This window comes from Acartia tonsa, chromosome 5, assembly GCF_053477335.1.
Source record: "Acartia tonsa isolate MP-2025a chromosome 5, ASM5347733v1, whole genome shotgun sequence".
NCBI classification, from domain to species: Eukaryota; Metazoa; Arthropoda; class Copepoda; order Calanoida; family Acartiidae; genus Acartia; species Acartia tonsa.
This window is the reverse complement of record NC_137264.1, coordinates 10326726-10352117: the sequence shown is the minus strand read 5'-3', so window position 1 is coordinate 10352117 and position 25392 is coordinate 10326726. Positions and strand designations below refer to the sequence as shown.

Sequence of the window (25392 nt, the reverse complement as noted above, 5' to 3'; positions counted from 1 at the left end):
AGCGATGCAATTGCTGAAAGGTTCCTTGTACAGGCTTAATTGACCCGTTTTAAAAGCGAAGCTTTTTTTGTAATTAGGATCGGTTCGTCAGTAAGTCAGTCCGTCTGAAACAGACAGCATTAATTGTTAATTTAGGCACGTAAGAACTGTTCTATTGATTTCAAATTTTGCATAATTATTCTTGTAATAGTTAGGTGCGATTTTGCAAGCTTAGCAACTCTATAATCATTATCATAAAGTCCGTATGTCCATTTAAAACAATATCCTGTTTTTAAAGACATTTTACATTTCAGTTCAGACTTTTAAATTAAAATTCTGCTTATCAAACTTTAACACTCTACAAGAAATGATGTTCATTTGTCGTTTTGGATATTGTCATCATCGTTAGTAAAAAACTACTTATATACAATGAACTAATTCTATTTTTAAGTTTAGAGAGTACGGTGTAAAAATGGAAAAAATTACTTCAACGTAAAACCTCTTTGTGCATACTAAAACAGAATGGACTTAGGTAAGATTTTCATATTTTATTTAATCTATTCCTCACATTTCTAAAGAGATAAGACAATGGTTGATAAATTGATGTACATCCCTAATGTTGATACACAAAATTGCCCTTTCTGTAGATTACAATTAGTAGTTGAAACGTTTAGTCACTCAGCTTAATGAACAAACCATACAAAAGTCCACAAAGTTGATAAGCCAACGAATAAGTAAACGTTATAATAAAAACTTTGGGGACTAATAAACAGCCCAATGTCCCCTCCCTACCGAAACCCCAATCTTCTAACGTGTAAACATTAATTACAGACTTGTAAATTACTATAAATCTTCTGATACAAAATTACCCATCTTGGTTTTAAAATTACACATATCAAAATTAACTGTTGTTTAATCAACATATTGGCAAGATATTCTTTGTCAATTTTCTTTTAATTCAAAGTGGATAAACAAAACCTTAAAGAAATATATAGTTAGGGATCTCAATAACCACTGAACCGATATGGTCTATTTTACATTGAAGCTTCTTTTAGGTTCAAAGAAGGTTTATAGCTAAATCATTCAAGAGAATTAGTCCATAGAAAACAATCAATTTTTTACTTTTTTAAAACCAAAATTTTAATTTGGGGAAATAGAAGGTCGATTTCAATTCTTTCCCTCTGACTTTTACCTCGAGTGCCCCTAGAGGCATTTAAGGACGTATCCAATAATTAACCAATAAAGAGGCTTAACAAATTCATAAAGATAATAATTATGGTTCATTTAATAAATGCTTGTTTAACGTAGTTTTAAATGTATGGAGTAGCATCGCTCTATAAAGAAATAGGAGAACAATCTACTTTTGGCATTTGTTTATCCTTATCATAAAGTATCATAGAAAAGAAAGCAATAGAATGTTTACAAGAATTGACTTCCTACTTTTTCTATTAAATTTTTTAAAAGTTTCATATTCCCCCCCCCCCAAAAAAAAAAAAATATTTTGCACAATATTTTTGCTCTTAAATTTAAGCGTACTCTAATGCTTTTTTCTAATTTTTTCTATGTTTTGTTATAAAGCTACTATATAAGTCACTTGTGGTAACTCGCGACAAGATCATGACACGTAGGTAATAGGTTTGAATCTTGTCATTAACCATGCCCTAAGTACTTAAGACTTTAAACTTTTTACCTACTGCTGCATTAATAGTAAAAGTAGGAGAAATTTGAAGGAACATCTGACATACAATTATTGGATTGCACGACCTTTCCTGTAAGTCTTACATTTTTATGGTAGTGATTTGCACCTGTTTATGGCCAAAAGAATTTCCCTTGTTGATGTTATGTCATATATTGCCAAAAAATACAATTTTATTGTCTTTTTTATGACCAGTCTCTGACCAGTCTGCAAGCAAGCTGGGTATAAAAAAAGCTAAAGCTTCGCTAATTTTATTAGTATACGTCCTTGTAAAGTCCTATTCATGGTTTGATATTATGCTTTTAAGACATATTAATGTCAATGTGCTATGAAAGCAAAACAACAAAAATTTTACCATAAAATCTCAGCTATATTAAATATATCTTTAAAGTAAGTATTTATTAGAGAAGAATATACATAAAATAAATTCTACAAAAACTAGTGGTGGCAATACTAACATCTAGAAACATTTTAATCAAATGAAAAGAAAGAGGGAAGGTTACAAAAAGCCTAAAACTATCCCAAGACTTAGATTTAAAAAATAACATAGCATAAAACCATCCGTGGACTATTGTGAAACTTCCCTTAAATGAGGAACTTAATTAGTTCCGTAATTAACATTAATCTTAAGCTATAGATAAAAAACCTCACTACTTTCGTTTATCGGATACTTTAAATTATAATGTAAGAAAATACTTCAAAACTCTTTTAATGGCAGCTAATACATAATTAGTGATTGTTAGTCAAAGGAAGTACGTTATTTCAAATTTTCCTTGTTTTTAATAGCGAATATGTTTGTGATAATAAAAGAACAACAATGTCAAAAAGCACAACTCAAGGCATTTACACAAATATATTTTGAATCCCAAAAATAACCCCCCTTTATTTTAAATTTTTGAAAAAGTATATTAGAAGCCCTGCGGATTCTGTATTCCTTTATTGTACAGTTATTGAAAAAGAAAAACTGAGCAGCCCTATCCCTCCGGGGTTCTTACCCCACGGGGCCTAACAAACAATTACTTAACCTACCATAAAAATCTATAAAAATCAGAGATCTCATAGGATAAGATAATGGACGATAACCTAAATACATCCCCAATGATTATAAATAAGATTACCCCTTTTGCAGATTCAAATTATTAGCTAAAGAGATATAACCAATCAAAATAAAAAAATACTCATAGTTTTTAAGTCAATAAGATAAAATTGTTATAAATTTTGGGTTACCAGCTTAATTTAGAGTCGGTTGTCCCTTCCCTCCATGATGAAAATACATTTCTTCGAAAAGTTTGATTGTGGTCCATATGAAATTCGAGGGAAATTGCCGACAGCTCAAATATCATGCATGTTAGTTTAGGCTTATATGCATACATTTTTAGAAGTAAGAGTTTTCTCAATTTGTGATCTGTATGTCTGTTATGATAGAAGATGATTAAAGTCCCTTCACAGATTATGACGTCATACGATAGAATAGCCAATGAGAGGCCACTGTACACTGTAATTGACCAATGGTAAAATTTATGCTTGCATCTCATTGGTTATTATATCGTATGACGTCATAATCTGTGGAGGGACTTTAATCATCTTCGTAAAGATAACCTATAATTTTAGAGTATAGTGCAATATCTTAATCAAAAGTACAATGGGTATTTTCAGGGAGGGAGGGGACATTGGTCTGTATATTAGACTGGTACCCAAAGTTTTTTATCATATTCAAAACTTTGGGTGGGTACTTTAATGGAATTGTACTTTGTTGTTTCCAAACTTGTAGTGTCCAAACTTTTCAACCAACAGTTTTAATCTACAAAAGGGGTAGTTTGTTTATCGTCATTAGGGATTTATATCAATAAATCGTCCATTGTCTTATCCCTTTAGTTACTTAGGTATTTTAATCACCAAACAATTAAAATTAAATGAAATTATGTCTTTGAAGCACATAATTTTTATGCTGCACTTCATATGAACATTAATTATCCTTGTTTTCACGTGTGTTTGTAAATGTATCCATCGGCGTATGTGTGTGTTTGTAAATGTATGTGTATCTGTGTGTATGTCTGTATGTGTGTGTGTGTGTGTGTGTGTGAGTTTTTTTACAGTCAAGCTTAGCTGGAAATTCCCACCCTTAAATGGTATTTCAAAACAAAGGATGCCAAAAGTAACTTTAAAAAGCTGATAGTACAAAACAAAATTTATATAGGTTTTTTCATAGAAATAAAGCCTAAAACCATCCTCGGATCAATATTAAGATTCCCTAAAATGAAGACCTCAATTGGTGTAATAGATATCCTAAGCTACAGACTAAAAAAACTTACTACTTTATATAATAGAATGAATGAAATATTCACCAATATAGTAAGAAATTAATTAATGAAAAAATAATTCTTAATTTCATTTTTAATCTTTTATGGTCATATTTTACATTAAAATTTTATTACTGTATAACGATTTACTGATCTAATTTTGAGAATATTGTGAACTAACAAGGCTGCGCTACTTATTCACAACATTGTCCTTGGCAAATTGTCTTATCTAGAGGGATACGACAATGGACGATAAATTGATTTGCATCCCCAAAGATAGAATACAAAATTAAACCTACTGTAGATTAGAATAATTTATAGAAAATCTTTGACACTACTTGTTTGGAATTATTACCTATTAGGATTTGATGAAAGTACCCAAAATTTTTAACAAACGAATAAGGTATTATGGTGTAAAAACTTTGGGTACAAGTATAATTTAAAATTTGATGACCCCTCCCTCCCTAAAAATTCTTCTTTAATAACCCGTAACTATAACAATAGCCAAAAACCCAATAAAAGCAATTTGAAACAAATTACGGCCATAGATTAAGGCGAGGGACATATTTTCAGCGATTTTATTCTAAGTAGTACATCAAATGTGGGTGTTTTGTGGCTTAAATAATTGATAATCAACAAATTTTCGTCAGATTTCGCGGCTCTAAATAGTTATCTTACTTGTAGTTTCGACTGCAATTGAATGCATAACATGAATCCGCAAGTTGCTGCATTTGTTTCATTTGAAACTGCAGATTGTACCAAAAAGATGCGACTTGACTGCAGATTGTTGACTTTCTGGAAGCTGTTCTAAAAAGAGGGGCTGCCACTTCTAATTTAAAATTGTAACCTGTACAACAAGGATGTCCAAGCAAGCTTTTTTTTGGAGGGGGTAAAATGAGTGACTTCAAAAGCTTTGGGAGTGAATACAACAATTGTATGTTTTTGTTGGGGGGGGGGGGGGGAATAAGTCTCCCCCTCCCTTGGATCTTATGCCGTACCATAAAACATATTTTTTAGTTGAGTTTTGATTAGATTTGAATATTACATGTGTTAAGATTATAGAATATATTTCTCGGATCCTAGTCGTTGATTAGATAGCATATAGCTACCATATAACAGCTGGTTGTGCTATAGCTTCCACAGAAAAAAACATCTTTAAACAGAAGCGTGCAAAAGGGGGATGGATACATCCCCCCTTCACTCAAATGTTCCACCATAAAACAGCCAAATTGGGTAACAAGTTAAAAAAAAGTCTTACACACTTTAATTCAATGGAGTTGTCAAAAATGGAAGTCCATTTGTTAAGACATCAGTATGTTATTTATGCATGGGTGTATCCACCCCCTAACAACAAAATTACGTCCCTAAGTTGTCTTTAATAGTTAATATATAGGTGCTTTTGTAATATTTCCATAGCTTTTGACAATATGAAATAAAAACTGGACTCTCTGTGTAAGTGAAGTTTTACCTAATAACCCTAATAACAATCATGCTTTAGCGTTACATATATTGCTGTGAATACAATGTGCATAAATAGTTGTATGTCTATCCCATTATATGAAGAATTAGGTTTTTTTCTGAAGATTAAGATTTCAATAGCTGCTAAACTGATTATGTTCTCTTTTATTTAGGGAAGATTCACAAAAGTCCCGAGATGGTTCTAAGCTATTTCATTTCTATATTTAAGCCTTGGGATGGTTTAAAACTATTTTTCTGTCCCTTCTGTTTTTTCTTCGTTTTATTATTGTTGTTATTTTGTTGAAAATCTGCATGGTCAGGGAGGGATAGAATCTAGGATCTACAACCCTTTCTTTTCTCTAATAATCTTACATAATTTCACTCCTTAGAACTTGGGGAAAAGGTTGCTTTATCCTCCATTTTCTTATCCCTGAACTGTGGCGGTGTATAACCAAATAGGGAGAGAGGTGACATTGGGCTGTTTATTACTCTTGTCCCCAAAGTTTTAAATTAACGTTTTCTTATTTACTTGCTTAACAATTTTAGTGACCTTAATTGAATTTTTATTTGTCGGTTGATTTAGTTGAGTGTTCAAACGTTTCCAACACTAATTGTAATCTACAGAAGGGGTAATTTTGTGTATTTTCATTGAGGATGTACATCATTTTATTGCCATTGTGTTATCCCTAAACCGTGGTGGAGTATAAGCAAAGCATGGTTAATTTGCCCAAGGGTTGACTTCACGTAACGGAGTTTTTGATTGTGTTTTTTTTTTACAAACTTACAACAAAATACATATTATACGTACTTATATAATAAACATTTTCAAATTACATTGATTTGGCCCCCTCCTAATAAATCTATGGAAAAATAAGGGCGTGACCATCCAATTTATTCTGGGTAAGGTAGGGGGTAAAAGGGCTAGAAATTGACTTATATTTCCGAGGGAGGGGTGGGGGGGGGGGGGGTTAGGGCTTAGAGGGTTTTGCGTAAGTGATGTGATGCGCCAGAAAATTTTTATCAATTTCTACAGAGAAATTTTCTGCAGGAGGGTGGTTTTTGTAATCACTGAAAGTCAGAGCATCATTTATAAACATGTTTTTTTTTTACTTCTTTAACAAAAGTTTTTCATATAATTATTCTATTTATCTATAAGTCCTTCAAGTGTAAGTATGTCTTTCAACAGTATCCTGTATTAACAACACGTTTACTAAGAATTTTTCATATACTTATCCATTAAAATCCTGCTTATCAAGTGCTGCCACTCTACAATTGGTAATGTTCGTTTGACCCATTGTTTCAGGGCTTCGCTTTTATGAATGTTGTCAACCCTTTATATAAAAAAGATTAATTTATAACATTATACCCAGGGAGGTAGGAGATATTAGGGTGTTTATTACACTGGTCCCCAAAGTTGTATAAAAGCTGTAACAACTTTGGAGACTTTTATTAAATTTTTATTGGTCGGTTCCGTAAGTTGAGTGTCCATAAGTTTTAATCACTAATTGTAATCTATAAAAGGGGTAAGTTTGTTTTTTATCATTGGGGATGTATATAAATTTATCGGCAATTGTCTTTTTCCTTTAGATCCCTACACTACGTCAAAGAAGGTGGAACACAGTAATAGTGTCTTACTGATTATGACGTAACAAAAAAAAATTAGCCAATGAGAGGCCGTTATTGACCAATGGTAAAATTTATAGTGGCCTCTCATTGGCTAATTTTTTTTGTTACGTCATAATCAGTCAGACACTATTACTGTGTTCAAGAAGGTGTCTTAACTTTTTAAAATTTTTATTTTAAATAGCTAGTCCGTGTTTTAGTAAGTAGTAGATGTAAAATTTTCCATAGAATTTAGATATGCAATCGTTTTTTTAGTAGACCTCTTATTTTTTAAGTAAAAAAAATTAAAAAGTTAAGACGCCTTCTTTTCATATTTGTATTTATTTTTATAAAGAGGGGGGGTCTTCAAAAGTGAAAACTAAACTTGCATGGAAAATGCCGCGTGTGTTTAGTTTTTTGTTCTCACGCGTGCTATATAATGCATACTGAAAGCACTATTATTCATAGGGGTCAGGGATCTAAGGGGATAAGATAATGGCCGATAAATTCATGTACATCCAAATGATTATACAAAGAATACCCTGTCTATAGATTATTAGGTATTTATTTATTAGTGGTTTAAATGTTAGGACTCCCAATTAAATGAACCTACCAATAAAAATTTAATGAAAGTCTAATAAAAGTTGATAAGCAAACGAATAAGTATAACTATACAGATTTAAATTTTGATGGCTAGTGTAATAAACAGCCTAATGTCGCCTCCCTCCCTCCCTGATTATTATTCATAGAGAGGGGTGGAATTTTGGAATAATTAAGATGATGAATATATATGTATTTAAATATGTTGATAATAACTACGTATATTTTTACCATTTTCTTAGACCCTAGTCTCTTAGGGGTGGACACTAGTTCTGAAAAATAGCTTAAAACCACACGACGACATTTTCAAAGTTTCCCTAAAAGTAAAATAAATTCAAAGCAGCAATTTTTAAGATCGCAGAAAAACCTTACTACTTTATATGATAGGATTAGCATCTCTATAAGTATAAGTTTCGCTAACTGTTTTTCATTGTCTAATTTTTTAATATTCCTTTTTTGGTGGAAATATTGAAAAGAAGGCGTCTTAACTTTTATTTTTATATCTAGTCGGTGTTTTAAGTAAGTAGTAGATGTAAAATTTTCCATAGAATTTAGATATGCAATCGTTTTTTTTTGTAGACCTCTTATTTTTTAAGTAATTTAAGTTTCTTTTTAAATGAAGTCGGTTTTAAGGTACTAAAACACAACAAAGAAAAGAAGAAAATTGTCATTATGAACAAAAATAGTAAGATCTTTAATTTGACACCTTACTTTTCTAATTCTGTTGAGTAATTATTGAAAAAATCTACTTTTTTTAACCCACGAGAATGAAAACTTTGAACTTAAATATATGATTACACAGGCATAAGAAATAGGTGTTTTATATACTTTTAGAATGAGAAAAATATTACAAATCCATTCTAAGCAAAATTGAAATAAAAAGTTTACAAAACAGTAAATAAACTACAATGATAGAAATTATATGAAAATATCATATTATATTATACAGGCAACCATCTTAAATCGTTGTTTTGGGGTAAAAATGGGAAGGGGTAAAGAGGGGATGAAATAAGTGTTGCCTGTACAACATAATATGTTAGGCCATTTTTTTTTTTTTTTTTTTTACTTTTTTTCAATTTTGCTTGCAATGGGTTCATAATATTTTTCTGATTCTTAAAGTATATATGAAACATATTTTTTATGCCTGTGATAGGATATATTTACGTTTTAAGTTTTGATTAAACAGAGGTTTAAAAAATCGATTTTTTCAATAATTACCTGACAGAATTCAAAAAGTAAGGTGTCAAATTAAAGATCTTACTATTTTTGTTTATAATGGCAATTTTCTTCTTTTTTTTGTTGCATTTTAGTACCTTAAAACTGACTTCATTATCTTTTTAAAAACTTAAATTACTTTAGAAATAAGAGGTCTACAAAAAAAACTGGTTGCATATCTAAATTTTATGGAAAATTTTACATCTACTACTTACTAAAAACACCAAGTAGCTATAAAAATAAAAGTTAAGACACCTTTTTAACCCTTAACGGTCGGGGGGGGGGGCGTTGAACGCCCCCCCATCCGGTTTTTTCTATCTCATTTTCTGTGTGTGAAAGATAAAGAGCCCAAACTGCTTGACTTTTTAAGTATGGGTATGACACATAACTGAGAGTTGAAATTTTTTGAATATCTCCATCCTGGCGGGCACAGGATGCCAGCAAACCTGGCAGGGTCATCCAGGTAAAGAGTAAAAATATTTTTTTGACTAAAACAAAGCATTTTATCATACCAAAATACTAAAAAATCCTCTAGTAGTACATCCTTATATGAAATGCAGGTGTTCAAGTCACTTTCAGGTTCCAGGTATGATCCTGCAGGTCCTGATCCTCCAGGTCTCCAGAAATCTTTAAAAGGCTCCTGTGGCCGCAATTTTTGACTTAGAGACTTCAAATTTTAAACTTAAGCTTTTCTTACATGTCTACATAACGTATTAAAATTTCATGAAGATCCGCAGCCGTTTTCCCGCCGACCGCCGACTGCGGCGGCTGGCAGCTGCCAAGTACAGCTGCGGCCGCTGAAATTTATATTTTGATATTTCTAATGTAAAATTTACATAAAAAATAAACATTTTCTGGAAAAAAAATTTTCTTCTAGCTTCAAAAATAAGAAAATTACAGCCGTTTGAAATTTTTAAGTAAAAAAAGACCTGAAAACAAAGGTTGTTAAATAAAAGGGTGAAGGAAGCGAAAATTTACTTAGACTTATAAAAGGTCGGAAATTCATTATCAAACAGGGGACTTGCACAAAAAAAATTAGCCCTCTAGCTCTAATAGGAACTGAGATAATAAGGGGGGGCGTTGAACGCCCCCCCCCCCCCCCCGACTGATTAAGGTGCGGCAAGGGGCCCGACTGTAAAGGGTTAAAAGCGAAGCTTTTCTACAAATAGGGTCGGTCCTTACGTCCATCCGTCCGAGACAGATAGCTTTCTTTCGTTAATGTAGGCACGTTAGAATTGTCCTTTCGATTTCAAACTTTGCATTGTGATTCCTGTAGTAGTTAGGTACGATTTAGAAAGCGTAGCAACTCTATAATCATTAACAGAATGTCCGTACGTCCATTTTAAACATATTTTATATTCAGGACGAGACGTTATAACCAAAGCAATAACAAGTACTGAGGCAGAGAAAGTATTTCAACCATGGTGGGTCACTGTACAGCATTACCTAGTTTATTCGCTGGTGGTTTTAGGCAAGTTTTAGTATTTAATACCTATATTTAAGACAATTTTTACTACACAGAAACTGTCAAATTTAAACATTTATTAAACGGCCACGGTGCGCCGCATTACCTGGTTTATTCGTTAATGGTTTTAGGCAAGTTATAGTGTTTAATAACTATATTTGAGACAACTTTTACTACACAGAAACTGTTAATGTTTAATGTATACATTAATTTATTGTTCATAGTATTATCCTGTATGAAAAATAAATATTTTGTACAGGACTGATAGCCCTGCCGATAAACTGTATGCTAGGAACCATTGGTAACTGTGAATATGATACCACCCATACGGATAATTATGCTTTGCCTTTCAAAGTTTGCAGAGTTCAGGACCAACAGGTAATTATCCTTATAATAAAGTAACAGAATGTTTTTTTTGTGTGTCTGTCTGTCTTAAGGAACTATTACTAACTTTGAATATGACACCACACATACGGATAATTATGCTTTGCCCTTTAAAGTTTGCAGAGTTCAGGACCAACAGGTAATTATCCTTATAATAAAGTAACAGAATGTCTGTCTGCGTGTGTGTGTGTGTGTGTGTCTGTCTGTAGGAACTATTGGTAATTGTGAATATAAAGCCACCCATAATTATGCTTTGCCTTATAAAGTTTGCAGAGTTCAGGACCAACAGGTAATTATCCTCATAATAAAGTAACAGGATGTCTGTCTGTGTGTCTGTCTGTATGAACTATTGGTAACTGTGAATATGACACCACAAATACGGATTACTATGCTTGCTTTTAAAGTTTGCAGAGTTCAGGACCAACAGGTAATTATCCTTATAATAAAGAAACTGGATGTCTGTCTGCGTGTGTGTGTCTGTCTGTAGGTAATTGTGAATATAAAGCCACCCATAATTATGCTTTGCCTTTTAAAGTTTGCAGAGTTCAGGACCAACAGGTAATTATCCTTAAAATAAAGTAATAGAATGTCTCTTTGTGTGTCTGTCTGTAGGAACTATTACTAACTGAAAATATGAAACCACCCATACGGATAATTATGCTCTACCATTCAAAGTTTGCAGAGTTCAGGACCAACAGGTAATTATCCCAATAAACAAGGATGTCTATTTGTACTTTAAATCATCCAGAGGTGTATTATACTTATAAAAATCGTTTGCAGATTCCCGCTTTGGTCCAAAATCGACCCATCCTAATTGACTTAAAAACATTGGGTACTCTAATTGAATTGTGATAAGTTGGTCACAAACGTTTTGTGTTGAAACTTAAATCATTAATTTTACTTTTATCATCATTGAGAATATACATAAATATTTTGTCCATAGTTTTATCTGCTTATTTTATAGATATATGCTTTTTTTCACGTTTTTTTTATTAAATTTTAGTTGATAATTGAGGACCATGTTATTAATTCAACAATAAGAGATATAAATTCTTCTCTTGATGTTACACAGGTAAATTTAGTTTGGTGTTTTCCCACAAACTGCCGGTTGAGCGCTGATACCACCCCAAACCTTGTGAGGTGTGAGTAGACTATCCTCAATTTTTGTTTTAATTTTAAAAAGAAAATTTTTGAAAAAAAAATTGAAGGTGGTTATTTTATTCTAGAGGCGAGAGGGTGGTAGTAGCCTGCCTAAAAATACTTATAAACATTTCCATGACCAATGAGAAGCTTCTTGTAAAGGAGAAGCATAACGGTTCTGCGGTTAGCGAAATCCTTTGGTACAGACAGACGGACAAAGATCCTCTTACGTTTATGTAAGAATGGTTATTATTATTATGTTTAAATAATCAGAAAATTTCGACGAAGCCCAATCTGTACCACTTTTGCACCACTTTTGATTAATGTGACGTCATAATGATGGGCATGAGAGAAGAAGTGGGAAAGAAAACCCCTAAAAAAGAGATGTAGAATATGACGTCAAAAGTGGTGCAAAAGTGGTACAGATTGGGCTTCGTCAAAATTTCTAAACCCGAACCACTTCATTATGCAATCTACATTTTCCTGGATATTTTGTCTACGGTAGACCATAAGTGTACAGCTTTACAGTACATTGTTTCTATTTGTTAAAGCAACACGTATGATAAAAGAATAAGATTCTGTTTAAAGTAAAATGTTTATATTTCAATCAAAATCTATATTTTGTATTTTTTACCGATCCACTTCATTATGCAAATCAAAAGAAAATCAATGAGAAAACGTTTGTTTTGCCCTTTTCTCCACTTTTGAAAATTAATTCTGACAAAATAACAATTTTTTAAGGGATTTATGCATTAATTAAAATGAAAAACAGTTTAAGGTAGATTTTAATGATTTTTCTAAATAAGAAATAATTGAAAAAAAGAAATTCTATCCCTATCACTTTAGAGGACAGCTGCCGACCCCCAGTCTTATGGATGAAGCTAAATACATGTAAAAAATAAAAATTTGCCAAAAAAAGTATACAAAAATGTTTTTTGATGTGTTAAAAAAATCCATTTTAAAATTTTGATTTTTAGGATGATGGCCTTTAAGATGCTCTTACTGGTGGTGATGGTGAGCTAAATGTTATCAAAGTGCATGCCCTTGAAGAAAACTTATATATTAAGCTATGGTCCAATTTTTGTAGTCATAGCAGCCTCCAGCCAAGCAATATTAAAAAAGAAAAAAATTGCAATTTTAATTACTAAAATTCATAAAGTAAATAATGTAGTTTTTAGATAATGGTTATATTTCATGTCGAGAGGCTCCACTGGAGGCTGCTATGACTACAAAAAATGGTACATAGGTTAATAGACAAGTTGTTTTAATGGTCATGTACTTAGATAACATTTAGCTCACCTTTACCACCAGTAAGAGCATCTTAAAGGCCATCATCCTCAAAATCAAGATTTTAAAATGGATTTTTTTAACAAATCAAAAAACATTTTTGTATACTTTTCAGGGTAATTTTTATCTTTAACATGTATTTAGCTTCATCCATAAGACTGGGGGTCAGCAGCTGTCCTCTAAAGTGATAAGGATAGAATTATTTTTTTTCAATTATTTCTTATTTAGAAAAATCATTAAAATCTACCTTAAACTGTTTTTCATTTTAATTAATGCATAAATCCCTTAAAAAATTGTTATTTTATCAGAATTAATTTTTAAAAGTGGAGAAAAGGGCAAAACAAACGTTTTCTCATTGATTTTCGTTTGATTTGCATAATGAAGTGGATAGGTAAAAAATAAAAAAAATATATATTTTGATTGAATTGAAATATAAGCATTTTACTTTAAAAAGAATCTTTTTCTTTTATCATACGTGATGCTTTAACAAATAGAAACAATGTACTGTAAAGCTGTACACTTATGGACTACCGTAGACAAAATATCTAGGAAAATGTAGATTGCATAATGAAGTGGTTCGGGGTTTAGTAAGCTTCCAAAAGCAAAATAACTCAGAAAAATAAAAAGCTTCTCTTAAAAAAGTACTTTTTAGGTTTACATGCAAGGAGATCTTTTCTATGTAAATGTTACCCATGTTCCTCAAATTTTTCAAAGGTAAAATCATTATCTGTTTTTTTTTGAGCAATGATTCCTAGGATAACAAGGTTAAATATTTCAAGAGAAGCAACTCTATAATAAAGTGATGTTCCGAAATAGTATCTTGTATTTAAACAATTTTGTTACAAATTTATATACATATTTGTTTAGAATTACAAATTTATATTTTGTTTATCTAGTTCTGAAACTCTATAAGTGTTAATGTTCGTTTGTCTTAGCGTTTGTTTTAAAACTTTTAGAGTTGCGTTCTCAAAGTTACCTCAAAACTCGTTAATATTTTTTAAAAAATTATTATTAAGTGTCAATTTTAATCAATCTTTTTTTTATAAGTATGACAAGCACCGAATATATAAGAATGCATCTACAGAAAAATGCCCGAGGCTGCTATGTTAAGGTAGACTTATATCTAAATCCTTTAAAACCCTTAATTCCCTTGCTTTTTAACAATATGTAAAGAGATCAAATACAAAAGGTCTCATAACTAAAAGATGTAGACTTAAAGAAAAAAAATCAGCTCTTTTTGGTGATTTTAGATTTAGATTTTTTTGTACTTTCCCTCAAGTGTCTGTTGAGCACTAAACCCCCCCCCCCTAACTTATATTTGAAAATAAGGGGGGGGGGAGGTTTTCTCATTTGCCCCTGCGGGGCTTTCCAGTGCCCAATACAACCTAACTTAACAACCCCATGATGACGACATCTTTAAATTTCAGTAAAAACTTTTTTGAGATTTAAAAAATGTTTCCTTCCTTGCTTCTCCGTTCATCCTTCCTTTTTATACGTATTTTTATGACGTTACACATGACACTTTCCGCATATCCAATGTTTTTCACTTAAATTAAAAACATGTTATTTAATTGTGGATTATGATTATGGTTTATTTTATTTAGAAAAGTCCGAAATTATTTCCGTTCTTTCTGTACTGGACTTGTGTTAATCAGGTAAAACATTTCAGCGGGGCTCGGGAGACAGCCTATAGTGCCTCCAAAAAATGACGTCATTCAATAAAATTTACTAATGAGAGGCCAGTATCACTGTAAATGACCAATAGTAAAATTTATACTGGGCTCTCATTGGTCGATTCTATTGTATAACGTCCTTTTTTGTAGGCACGTTATGCTGTCTCAGGGCTCGGCAGTCGCGCGTCAGTCGCCTGCAAACCTTAGGGAAATCAGCATTTCACAATTTTAAAAATCAGTTAGAAGTCTAACAATGTTCCAAATATGTCAATCCCACTCTTTTTAAAAATTTTCAAAGCAACAATAAGGGTTTTGATTTGAGGCTCAGCCATGGCTGACGAACGCTCCATATCACAATTTCTAATATTGTTATGTAAAAACAAGGATAACAAGTAACAATATCTATAAGTAGCGAAGCTCATAAAAAGCCTTTTATTTGGAAGGAAAAAGTGAAAATAACAGATACACACAGACATACATATTAAGTTACAAAGTAGAGGCAGGAAAAATTGAGCAAACTTAAGCTTACTGATAGGCATATATACACAGACGGATCGACATCTACTGTAACTTTGTAAGAGAAAGAGCTAAAATAATGCTAAAAATTAAAAAAGAAACAATAATTTAAAATAGATTTTTAAAAAGCATTAATCAATGATATATTTTAGTTATCTCTACTGGTACTGTATTTTCCTTATATGATATTTGGGTTGGCTTTAACTATGGTTTTACTGGAAAGACTATTGACGAGGTAAATTTTATAATTAGCTGTTTCATTAGTTTGATAAAATTTTATAAAATGATAATAATTTATGCTTTACATTTACCTACTAGGCAAGAAACAAAATGTTATCCCCTTTATTTTTTAAAACCAAGCGATTTTAGTTCTTTAATATAGCTTTAAACTTTCCTCAAAATTGTTGTACGATCAGTGCAGTCGTTTTCGAGATCTTGGAGGATATACAGACATCAAAAACTCTAAAGGATTCTAAATTATACTTTACTAGCGGCTACGCCCCTAGAGGCATCTAGGGGCACTTGAGTAGGAGAGAGTCGAATTTAATAACCCAATTTCTTATTTTAGATTTTAAAAGAAAAAATGTAAAAAAAAATTTGTGGGGGGCGAAATTTTTTTTTTGGGGGGTGCCCCCCCCCCTCATTTTTGATTTGAGTAAAAAAAATTAAAAGAAAATTTTTTTTCGGGGGGGGGGGGGATTTTTCATTTTTTGGGGGGATTGGAGGTGTCCCACCCCACCAGAAAATAGTTATAAACCTTCACGGGACCTATGAGAATCTACCCTGTTAAGGAGAACCCGATCGGTTCAGCGGTTAGCGAGATCCTTCGGTACAGACACACAAACACACAGACAAACAGACATCCTGTTACTTTGCATAAGGATAGTGTTTCTATTTAAGATTTTTCTGGACAGCACAGAGAATAGAAAAATTCTACAACCTCCTAGTTAAAGAAGCTATAAAGGTTCTTATGATTTAATTTTTCTAATAGTCTACAGAATGGTTCATTGTGTGCCCCTTTAACTCCAAGTAAAAGTAGGAAAGATGGGGACATTGATTTTAAAATACACTGGTACCCAAAGTTTATTGATCTCGTTGACTTAAAAGCTTCGGACACTTTCATTAAGTTATTATTAGTTAGATTCAAAATATTAGTAAATTTACTTTTCAACCAATAATTTAAATCTACAGAAGGGGTAATTTTGTTTTTCTTCATTAAGTATAAATTTATACTTCTTTGTCTTATCCCTAAATATCCCTGATATTTGAAATTCCTATATTAATTTCAGGATGGAGTGAGTTGGAACTCGTTGCATACCAGAGAGAACAGGCTTGCATGCCAGCAGGTTCTATTTGATTTCAGGTAAAATCAGTGTCCAAACGTTTCAACCAATAGTTTTAATGTACAGAAGGGGTTATTATTTTTTGAATATACATCAATTTGTCATCCATTGTCTTATACCTTAGGATATCGATTTTGATTTTAATATAAATGCAAAAAAACTGAAGATGAATACATTTAAGTTTTTGTTAAATATTTGAAACATATCATAGTAATCCTTTTGCAATATGAATAAAAAATATCAAGTTATAGTTGTAGAAATAGATATGATAAGTACATTTGGAAAATAGGTGCACTAGTGCAGAAATATGTGTACCTACATTAATTAAGTTATAATGGCATTAATATTTCTTAATTTTAGAGAAAGCAGTATCTACTACAGAGCCTACATGTGTCAGGTTAGTTTTTTAAAACCGAAGCTTTTCTATAATTAGGGTAGGTACGTCCGTCCGAACGTCTGTAACGGATAGCTTTTTTCGTTAATTCAGGCATGTTAGAATTGTCCTATCGATTTCAAACTTAGCATGGTGATTCCTGTAGTAGTTAGGTACGATTTAGAAAGCATAACAACTCTATAATCATTAACAGAATGTTCGTATGTCCATTTTAACATGTTGATTTTTTTACTTTTTTAACAACAAATCTTATGTGATCTATTTATCCGATTGATCTGATTTTTTGGTATACTGATATCTGTGACAACAAAGTACAATATTATAAGGGAAGCAACTCTATAATAAAGTCCTTGTTTTATTAAAGACCATAAGCTGACAATATGACTCGCAATGACAAAGTAAAGAGTTAAAGCCTAATAGAATAAGCTTTGCGTGCGAAAAATTCTTTCGAAATAATCATGAAGGTAACTAAATGGACAATAAATTCCTCTTAAAGTTTATAAACTCGTTTGCTCATTTTTTGGCTTTAAAGTTGGGAGGAGAGGGGTCATGATAATTTTGATTTTGTTGCACTGCACTGTTTAAACTTATCTACAAATGATTTTATATTTTAATTTTGTAAACTATATGTTTTTGTAGACCCTTGGTAAACTGACTATAGCTGTTATTGTAATCTCGTGGAGTTTTGGTAATTTTTAATTATTTTTTTGTACAAACAAGGATGTATTGTAAAATCCATGAAAGAAAAGTCCATTATAAAATATAAACTTGTTTTATAAAATAAGTTAAATTGTAGCTTTTCCGCATGAAATGTTAATCAGTGGAAAGCTAAGGTTTTTTTCAGGGAGGGAGGGGACATTGAGCTATTTATAATTCTAGTTTCCAAAGCTTTATAATAACGTTTTCTTATTCGTTAGCTTAACAACTTTGGAAACTTTTATTTTTTTGATTGGTTGGATCATTAAGCTTAGTGCCTACACGTTTTAACCAATAATTGTAATCTACAGACGAGGTAATTGTTTGTATCATCATTGGGGATGTACATCAATTTATCTTCCATTATCTTATCCCTTTAGATCCCTTGGTTTTGTAAATAAGAATGTCTTAATTAAATTTTATAAAATAATTGTTTAAGAAATATTGAATATATTGATGCATATATTGAATTTGTCAGCTAAGCAGTGCAATCAACTCAGAATGAGCTACAAAACAAATCTACATAGGTAATGTGTTTTTAACAGCGGGGCTACTATATAATTCAATTTGTCTATCCGTCAGTCAGTCTGTAACGCTATAAGGAAAATGTAAATTTCTCCGCTTCTATTAAAGATAAACTGCTGGAATGTTTAGGTACAAGGGTACATGCACCAATGTTCTATACCAGCTAACTATATATCTATATATATATTAAAGTCGAGTACAAGGGTACATGCACCAATGTTCTATACCAGCTAACTATATATCTATATATATATATTATAGTCGAGTACAAGGGTACATGCACCAATGTTCTATACCAGCTAACTATATATCTATATATATATATATTAAAGTCGAGTACAAGGGTACATGCACCAATGTTCTATACCAGCTAACTATATATCTATATATATATATTATAGTCGAGTACAAGGGTACATGCACCAATGTTCTATACCAGCTAACTATATATCTATATATATATTATAGTCGAGTACAAGGGTACATGCACCAATGTTCTATACCAGCTAACTATATATCTATATATATATATATTAAAGTCGAGTACAAGGGTACATGCACCAATGTTCTATACCAGCTAACTATATATCTATATATATATATTATAGTCGAGTACAAGGGTACATGCACCAATGTTCTATACCAGCTAACTATATATCTATATATATATATTATAGTCGAGTACAAGGGTACATGCACCAATGTTCTATACCAGCTAACTATATATCTATATATATATTATAGTCGAGTACAAGGGTACATGCACCAATGTTCTATACCAGCTAACTATATATCTATATATATATTATAGTCGAGTACAAGGGTACATGCACCAATGTTCTATACCAGCTAACTATATATCTATATATATATTATAGTCGAGTACAAGGGTACATGCACCAATGTTCTATACCAGCTAACTATATATCTATATATATATATTATAGTCGAGTACAAGGGTACATGCACCAATGTTCTATACCAGCTAACTATATATCTATATATATATTATAGTCGAGTACAAGGGTACATGCACCAATGTTCTATACCAGCTAACTATATATCTATATATATATTAAAGTCGAGTACAAGGGTACATGCACCAATGTTCTATACCAGCTAACTATATATCTATATATATATTATAGTCGAGTACAAGGGTACATGCACCAATGTTCTATACCAGCTAACTATATATCTATATATATATATATTATAGTCGAGTACAAGGGTACATGCACCAATGTTCTATACCAGCTAACTATATATCTATATATATATATTATAGTCGAGTACAAGGGTACATGCACCAATGTTCTATACCAGCTAACTATATATCTATATATATATATATTATAGTCGAGTACAAGGGTACATGCACCAATGTTCTATACCAGCTAACTATATATCTATATATATATTATAGTCGAGTACAAGGGTACATGCACCAATGTTCTATACCAGCTAACTATATATCTATGTATATATGTATTATAGTCGAGTACAAGGGTACATGCATCAATGTTCTATACCAGCTAACTATATATCTACATATACATATATATTATAGTCGAGTACAAGGGTACATGCATCAATGTTCTATACCAGCTAACTATATATCTATATATATATTATAGTCGAGTACAAGGGTACATGCACCAATGCTCCATACCAGCAAACGGAATGAATTTGGTTATCTTTGACATAGGTAAAGGTTTTAATATTTATTTTAAAACTATAATTTTCTACTTAAGAATAAGGTTAAGCATATTATTTTATTAGTTTAATAGCTAAGAATAATCATATTATACTACAGTGTCGCATAAAATCTTTCCAAAACTTAAAATTTAATTAATTCAAGCATATTCTTTTCATATTAAAGGTTTCCTTTAGTATTATGGCTTCGAGACCGATTAATATATTGCTGGATAAGAACCTGTTCTAAGCCTTATTAAAAAATCATGTCTTGTATCGAATTAAAGACAATTTTCCTTGGATAGTAAAATAAAAATATTAAAATCATTACCAGTTTTGTTCGACCAAACCTTAGGCTCTCGAGGCCAACTAAATTGGAACAAATCTTTTTTTCAGTGAATGGAGTTCTTTTGATGATTTTTCTCAGGAATTTATATTCAAAATAGTTGCATTTAGTTACAAAAATATCCTACAAATCTCATTAATGTCGGTTTGTCTTCATATTGTCGGGTAATTTTAAAGAAGAAGAAGAATTTTAATCAAAAAACATCGACATGATAGTATTAAGACTTTGTATATGTTATTTGCAAAGATTTTTATACATGTAATTTTTAGGTGTGAAAAAATTTACACGTAATATTGGAGCTAACAAAAAGCCAAAGCAAAAAAATCAGACGACAGGAAAAAAAACGATCATTAACACCCGTAAATTATCTGAATTTAATGTAATCAGAATATCAATTTAAAGTCTAAGCAAATTTGTATATAAATTTGTTGCCAATTGCTTAAATCATTCAAGCATGACTAATACCTGTAATATTAGAAGAGCTATGCTTTTTACTGTGAGTTTTTTTATAATGCATCCAACAAAAAAAAAACACTTTTTGAACAACCCTATATGAAATGTTGAAATATAAATATTGAAGAATAGCTCGTCCTTCACACTTCTGTGGTACATTAGGTAAATAATTATCATTATCAAAGTAAAAAAATTAGGTTTCTAAAAAAGGGGAGATATTTCAAATAATTAACTCCTACCAAGGGTTCTAACCCTGCGGGGCCTATACCTGCGAAATCCTAACCGACAAAGACCAAAGTGTGTCAAAAATCAGCATGTGACGTCATAAAAATGAGGAAGATGAGTGGGAAAGAAAACCACTAAAAAAGATATGGACAATCCCTCATTTTTATGACGTCACATGCTGATTTTTGACACACTTTGGTCTTTGTCATCCTAACCCTACAGGGCTATTGATTACCCAATATAACCTAACTATACCCAATCTAAAGTAATAAACAAACAATATACAACCCCCCCCCCACCCCACCCTTTATTCAATTTATTAGAAAAATAAAAGGGTGAAGGGTTTTATAGAGTGAGAGAAAGAAAGAAAGAAAGAGATAGAATAAATAGAAAACCGTTCTAAATATAGAAGCAGGACATAATAAAAGGAAAGGTAGGTTGCGGGTAAAATCCGTAAAAGTGTGTGTTTTAAGGCTGAAATATAGTAGTGATCGATAATATTCACTAATTTCTTCTTAAAAAGATCCATAGACAACAAATGTTTTTAAAAAGTTAACATACATTTTTATCGTTCTATTACTGTTTTTTAACTTAAAACACACACTTTTTACCCGCAACCTACCTTTCCCTTTATAATTTATGTTTTAGAATCCTGTTGCCCTATCACTGTTATGGAATGTTTGTCAATACAAAGCTAAGCAGGATTTTAAACAGGTAAAATTTGTTAACAGTTAAGATTTATACATAACCAGCGCAGCATAAGCAATAGTTCAAAAAGATAGATTGTAATGCAGTAAAAATGAGAAAATTATGTGAAACTTTCAGAAAATGCAATGTAAAATTATATGAGTTGTGCTTCTTAGATTCTGTTTCTCCTCCCTATTATTGAAAAGGACGTATAGAGTATTATAGAGTAGCCGAGTAGACTGTGTAGATACTGCCGTAAAAGTTCTTTTCTACCAAATTATTTTTCCTGATTTTTTAAAATTTTGCCTTTCGTATAGGCTGTAATAAATTACCTCCCCTCTTCCAATAATTCTTTTTTATTTCATTTAATGCAGGGATCGGAAGCCTCACGTAAGCCGCGTGTAAGCCTCAGTGAAATCGTGATTTTATCACTATAAAATTCAGCTGTATGTATAAAACGGCTCTTTAGCAGACAATCCTTCTTTCTTAAATTTTTTTTTTCTGCTCACAAGCAGGTTTAAAACTGAGGCTTATGCGCGGCTTACGTGAGGCTTCCGATCCCTGATTTAATGTCTTTCTATCTATTACCTTACTAATCCTAACCTAACTATTTAGATGTAAAGAAGAAATGAAGCCATTCCCCGCAATAATAGACAGCATCTACTTTAAAAGTTTGGATATGAGATTACTGCTCAATATTCTTACTGAAACTAAAGTAAGCTTTTAAAATTTATTTTCCAGTATGACTTCGAAACCGATTAATATCGGCTGGATTAGAACCGGTTCTTGGCAATTCTGAAAAATCGTTTTAGCGTCACATTACCTACAGTTTTCCACAATAATAAAATGAAAATCATAAAATTGTTTTTTATCTTCTAATCATTGATTTTTATTTTAGCGATAATGGTTTGTTTTTAGCCCATATGATAACCTAACCTAATCCTCCCCCAATCTTAACTTTCAATTGCTTCTAAAAAAAAGGTATGGGGGGGGGCTAATGTGCTCAACAATGCATTTTGAGGGAAAATGCCGAAATTTAAATAATAATTAATATTGTTTATGTTTAGGGACTAAGGGCATCCTTAACAATTCTATCACTATTTGATGTTCAATTCAGACAAATATTTAAGGTAAATAAAATATTCTTTTTATAATACTTGTTGGCTTGTATGCAATGTTTATTAATCTTATGTCATATGTATATGTTTTTAAGTATGCCGCGAAACCTATTAATACCGGTTATCATTGCTTTCGGCCCCTAGGGGTTAACAAAACTTTACTAATTTTATTATCCACAGAAAAATGTCTATAAAACTATGCGATAAATAACTATTTTCTGTGTTTTAAAGGGACAATGGAGAAAAATTGATGAACACCTCCAATTATGATAAACAATAACATAATACAGAGTTTCAAGTACCCAATATTGTTAGGTCAAGATTGGTATATAAGTCGCAAGAGAAAATAACCTATTTTAATTTAGCCCCAGCTAGAGAAAGTAGTTAGTATAGCAGCCTCCAGAGGTCGCAAGAGTATATAATCCATCTTTACTTAGCCCCAGCTAGAGAAAGTAGTTAGTATAGCAGCCTCCAGAGGTCGCAAGAGTCTGAATGTGAAGTGGAGAGAACCTTACGGAGCTATCCTGGCTTCTCTAGCTATGGACCAGGTAATTCTTGTTATTACTTACCTTTTGAGTATCTATTTTTAATTGTTAAAAATACCAGTGGATGCGCCTGGAGTTTCTTGAAACTGCATATGTCTGTATAGGGTCAGAAGGTGGCAGAAAAATAGCTTAAAACTATACTGGGACCTATGTGAAGCTTCCCTAAAAGGGAGAATTTTATTTTTTCCGAAGACATCGAAATTTTAAGCTTCAGACAAAAAAAATTCTTTAAATAATTTGAAAAACTTGATAAAAACAGAATGTCTAATTATGATTGAGTTGTAAATTGAGTTTATCTTCTTTAACGTAACAAGGATGAACATGTAGAACAGTAGCATAGCTTTTGGAAATAGATAAATTTATTAAATATTAAGGGAAAAGGTTTATAAGAGGTTTTTCTTTAGTTTTATCATCAAAAACTTAAAATCACGAAACCTCATAACTCTATTAAATTTGAAGGTTTTATTTTTAGAGCCACATGATGTACGTAGCAGAGATAAGTCCACCTACAGAAAATGACGAGTTTCTTAAGATGATGCCTGCCTGTGATGAAATTGCTTGTGTTTACAGGTAAAAATATCTGCACTGATAAAAAAAAAACATTCATGGGCTAGGAGGGGCTTTTTGAGGGGATAAAATTTTAAAAACTTTTGAAGAGGGTAAAATGAGGGGTTTAAAAGTTTGAGGGAGGTGAACGAACACCCCTTTACTCCTACCATTGGGGGATGTCAACTTAATAAGGTACAGCCCCCCTTTAAATTTATTGAGAGACTGAAACCTATAGGGAGGTGTATCCAACTACGAAGCAAAGAAATTACACCTCCCTTCGTTGTCTGTATTACACCCCCTTCAATTTTGGTTTAAGAGAGTTGTTCATTGGAGTGTCTAATTTTTCAAATGGTCTTCACGCGCTCCTATAGTTAAACACTGTGCACACCACTGATCTATATTTACTATTTCTACTTATTTTTAGTCCTGATACAGAATTGCCAGAAGGTGACAACAATAACAATTTCAACATCCAGGTATTAAGGAGCATTTGGTGGTACTTTCCCTCAGAGTGCCTAGAGAGCAGAGATTCCCCCCCTTCGAAATTTTAGATATTAAACAGAAAATAAGAGGTTTTTTCTTCGGGGGGGGGGGGGTGTATGCTAACTTGACGGGGCTTATTTTGGGGTGCCCTAACCCTGCCTAACTATTCATTACCCAATATAACCTAGAAACTAACCTGACCTAAAGTAATAAACAATCAAACAAAAAACAACCAAACACCCTAATTTTAAATTTTTATCAAAATTAAGAATGGGATTTCAATGTTCAACAAGGCACTTTGGTGGTAAACGGTGGAATATTGACACTTTCAAGCTTAATCAAAATAAATGGTTTAATCATGAACCAACAAAGAGTTTGCAAATCTTGAAATCCGCTGGATTAGAACCGGTTCTCATTCCTACTGAATAATTATGTATAGCATCGTATCACAGACAAATCCGCAATCATTAAAATAAAAATCTTAAAATTAATACCAGTTTTGCCCCTCAAAGCTAAAAAACTGGCTTTAATCTTATAAGTGATATCCGCGGAAAGCTGTTTATGATACGATGCGATAAATAACTATCAACTATTTTCAGGGGCGGCAGTCTCGCAATTCTGTGACAAGTAACAGTGACGCAAGTATCATAAGTTACAGCACTGTTACATCCAGTGTTAGCACAAGTAGCACAGGAATGGAGTAATATTTTTATAGTTGGATAAAAAATATCCAGATCAAAACTTACTGAGGGAGGAATGGGACAAGGGACTGTAAATTACTGTAAACACCCTTTTTTCATCGTCCATTGTCTTATCCCTTAATATCCCGGCTACTAACTAGTCTGCCTAACGGCTGTCATAATGTCAACAAAATGAAATATTCTAAAACAGCAAATACATACTATACGCGCATTTTCTCTAGCTGTCCACTCTCTATGCATAATTAAGTCCAGATTATTTGTAAATTAAGAATAATATGTTTTTTTTACCAATTATATACAAATTTTCACAGTAAATA

General features: G+C 31.9%; 3 protein-coding genes across 3 annotated transcripts in view; all 3 read left to right on the top strand.

The window, feature by feature from the left end:
• The window catches only part of LOC145318732 (uncharacterized), a 321894-nt gene that overhangs the window by 21983 nt on the left and 274519 nt on the right, over positions 1-25392 (top strand). The window lies entirely within an intron of this gene.
• On the top strand, positions 429-20414 carry LOC145319924 (uncharacterized). Its single transcript, XM_080162326.1, has 15 exons — positions 429-511; positions 10214-10321; positions 10575-10693; positions 11703-11771; positions 13779-13840; positions 14174-14237; positions 14731-14781; positions 15468-15550; positions 16216-16279; positions 16605-16678; positions 17019-17055; positions 17692-17740; positions 18227-18275; positions 19911-19981; positions 20365-20414. The coding sequence occupies exons 1-15, from the start codon at positions 502-504 to the stop codon at positions 20412-20414; spliced, it is 960 nt and encodes a 319-aa protein (XP_080018452.1). The 5' UTR covers positions 429-501.
• LOC145319923 (uncharacterized) lies at positions 20837-25078 on the top strand. Its single transcript, XM_080162325.1, has 8 exons — positions 20837-20929; positions 21641-21706; positions 22295-22394; positions 22747-22809; positions 23235-23345; positions 23815-23912; positions 24316-24367; positions 24974-25078. Exons 2-8 carry the CDS (start codon positions 21669-21671, stop codon positions 25076-25078), a joined length of 567 nt encoding a protein of 188 aa, XP_080018451.1. The 5' UTR covers positions 20837-20929; positions 21641-21668.

Excerpts from the sequence above, each read along its gene's own strand:
- LOC145319923 (XM_080162325.1), top strand. The coding sequence starts at position 21,669 with ATGTTTGTCAATACAAAGCTAAGCAGGATTTTAAACAG. Across the intron at positions 23,913-24,315 it reads GAAATTGCTTGTGTTTACAG|TCCTGATACAGAATTGCCAG; the intron begins GTAAAAATATCT and ends ACTTATTTTTAG. Across the intron at positions 24,368-24,973 it reads ATAACAATTTCAACATCCAG|GGGCGGCAGTCTCGCAATTC; the intron begins GTATTAAGGAGC and ends AACTATTTTCAG.
- LOC145319924 (XM_080162326.1), top strand. Across the intron at positions 14,782-15,467 it reads ACTGGACTTGTGTTAATCAG|TTATCTCTACTGGTACTGTA; the intron begins GTAAAACATTTC and ends GATATATTTTAG. Across the intron at positions 17,056-17,691 it reads ACAGAGCCTACATGTGTCAG|ACCCTTGGTAAACTGACTAT; the intron begins GTTAGTTTTTTA and ends ATGTTTTTGTAG.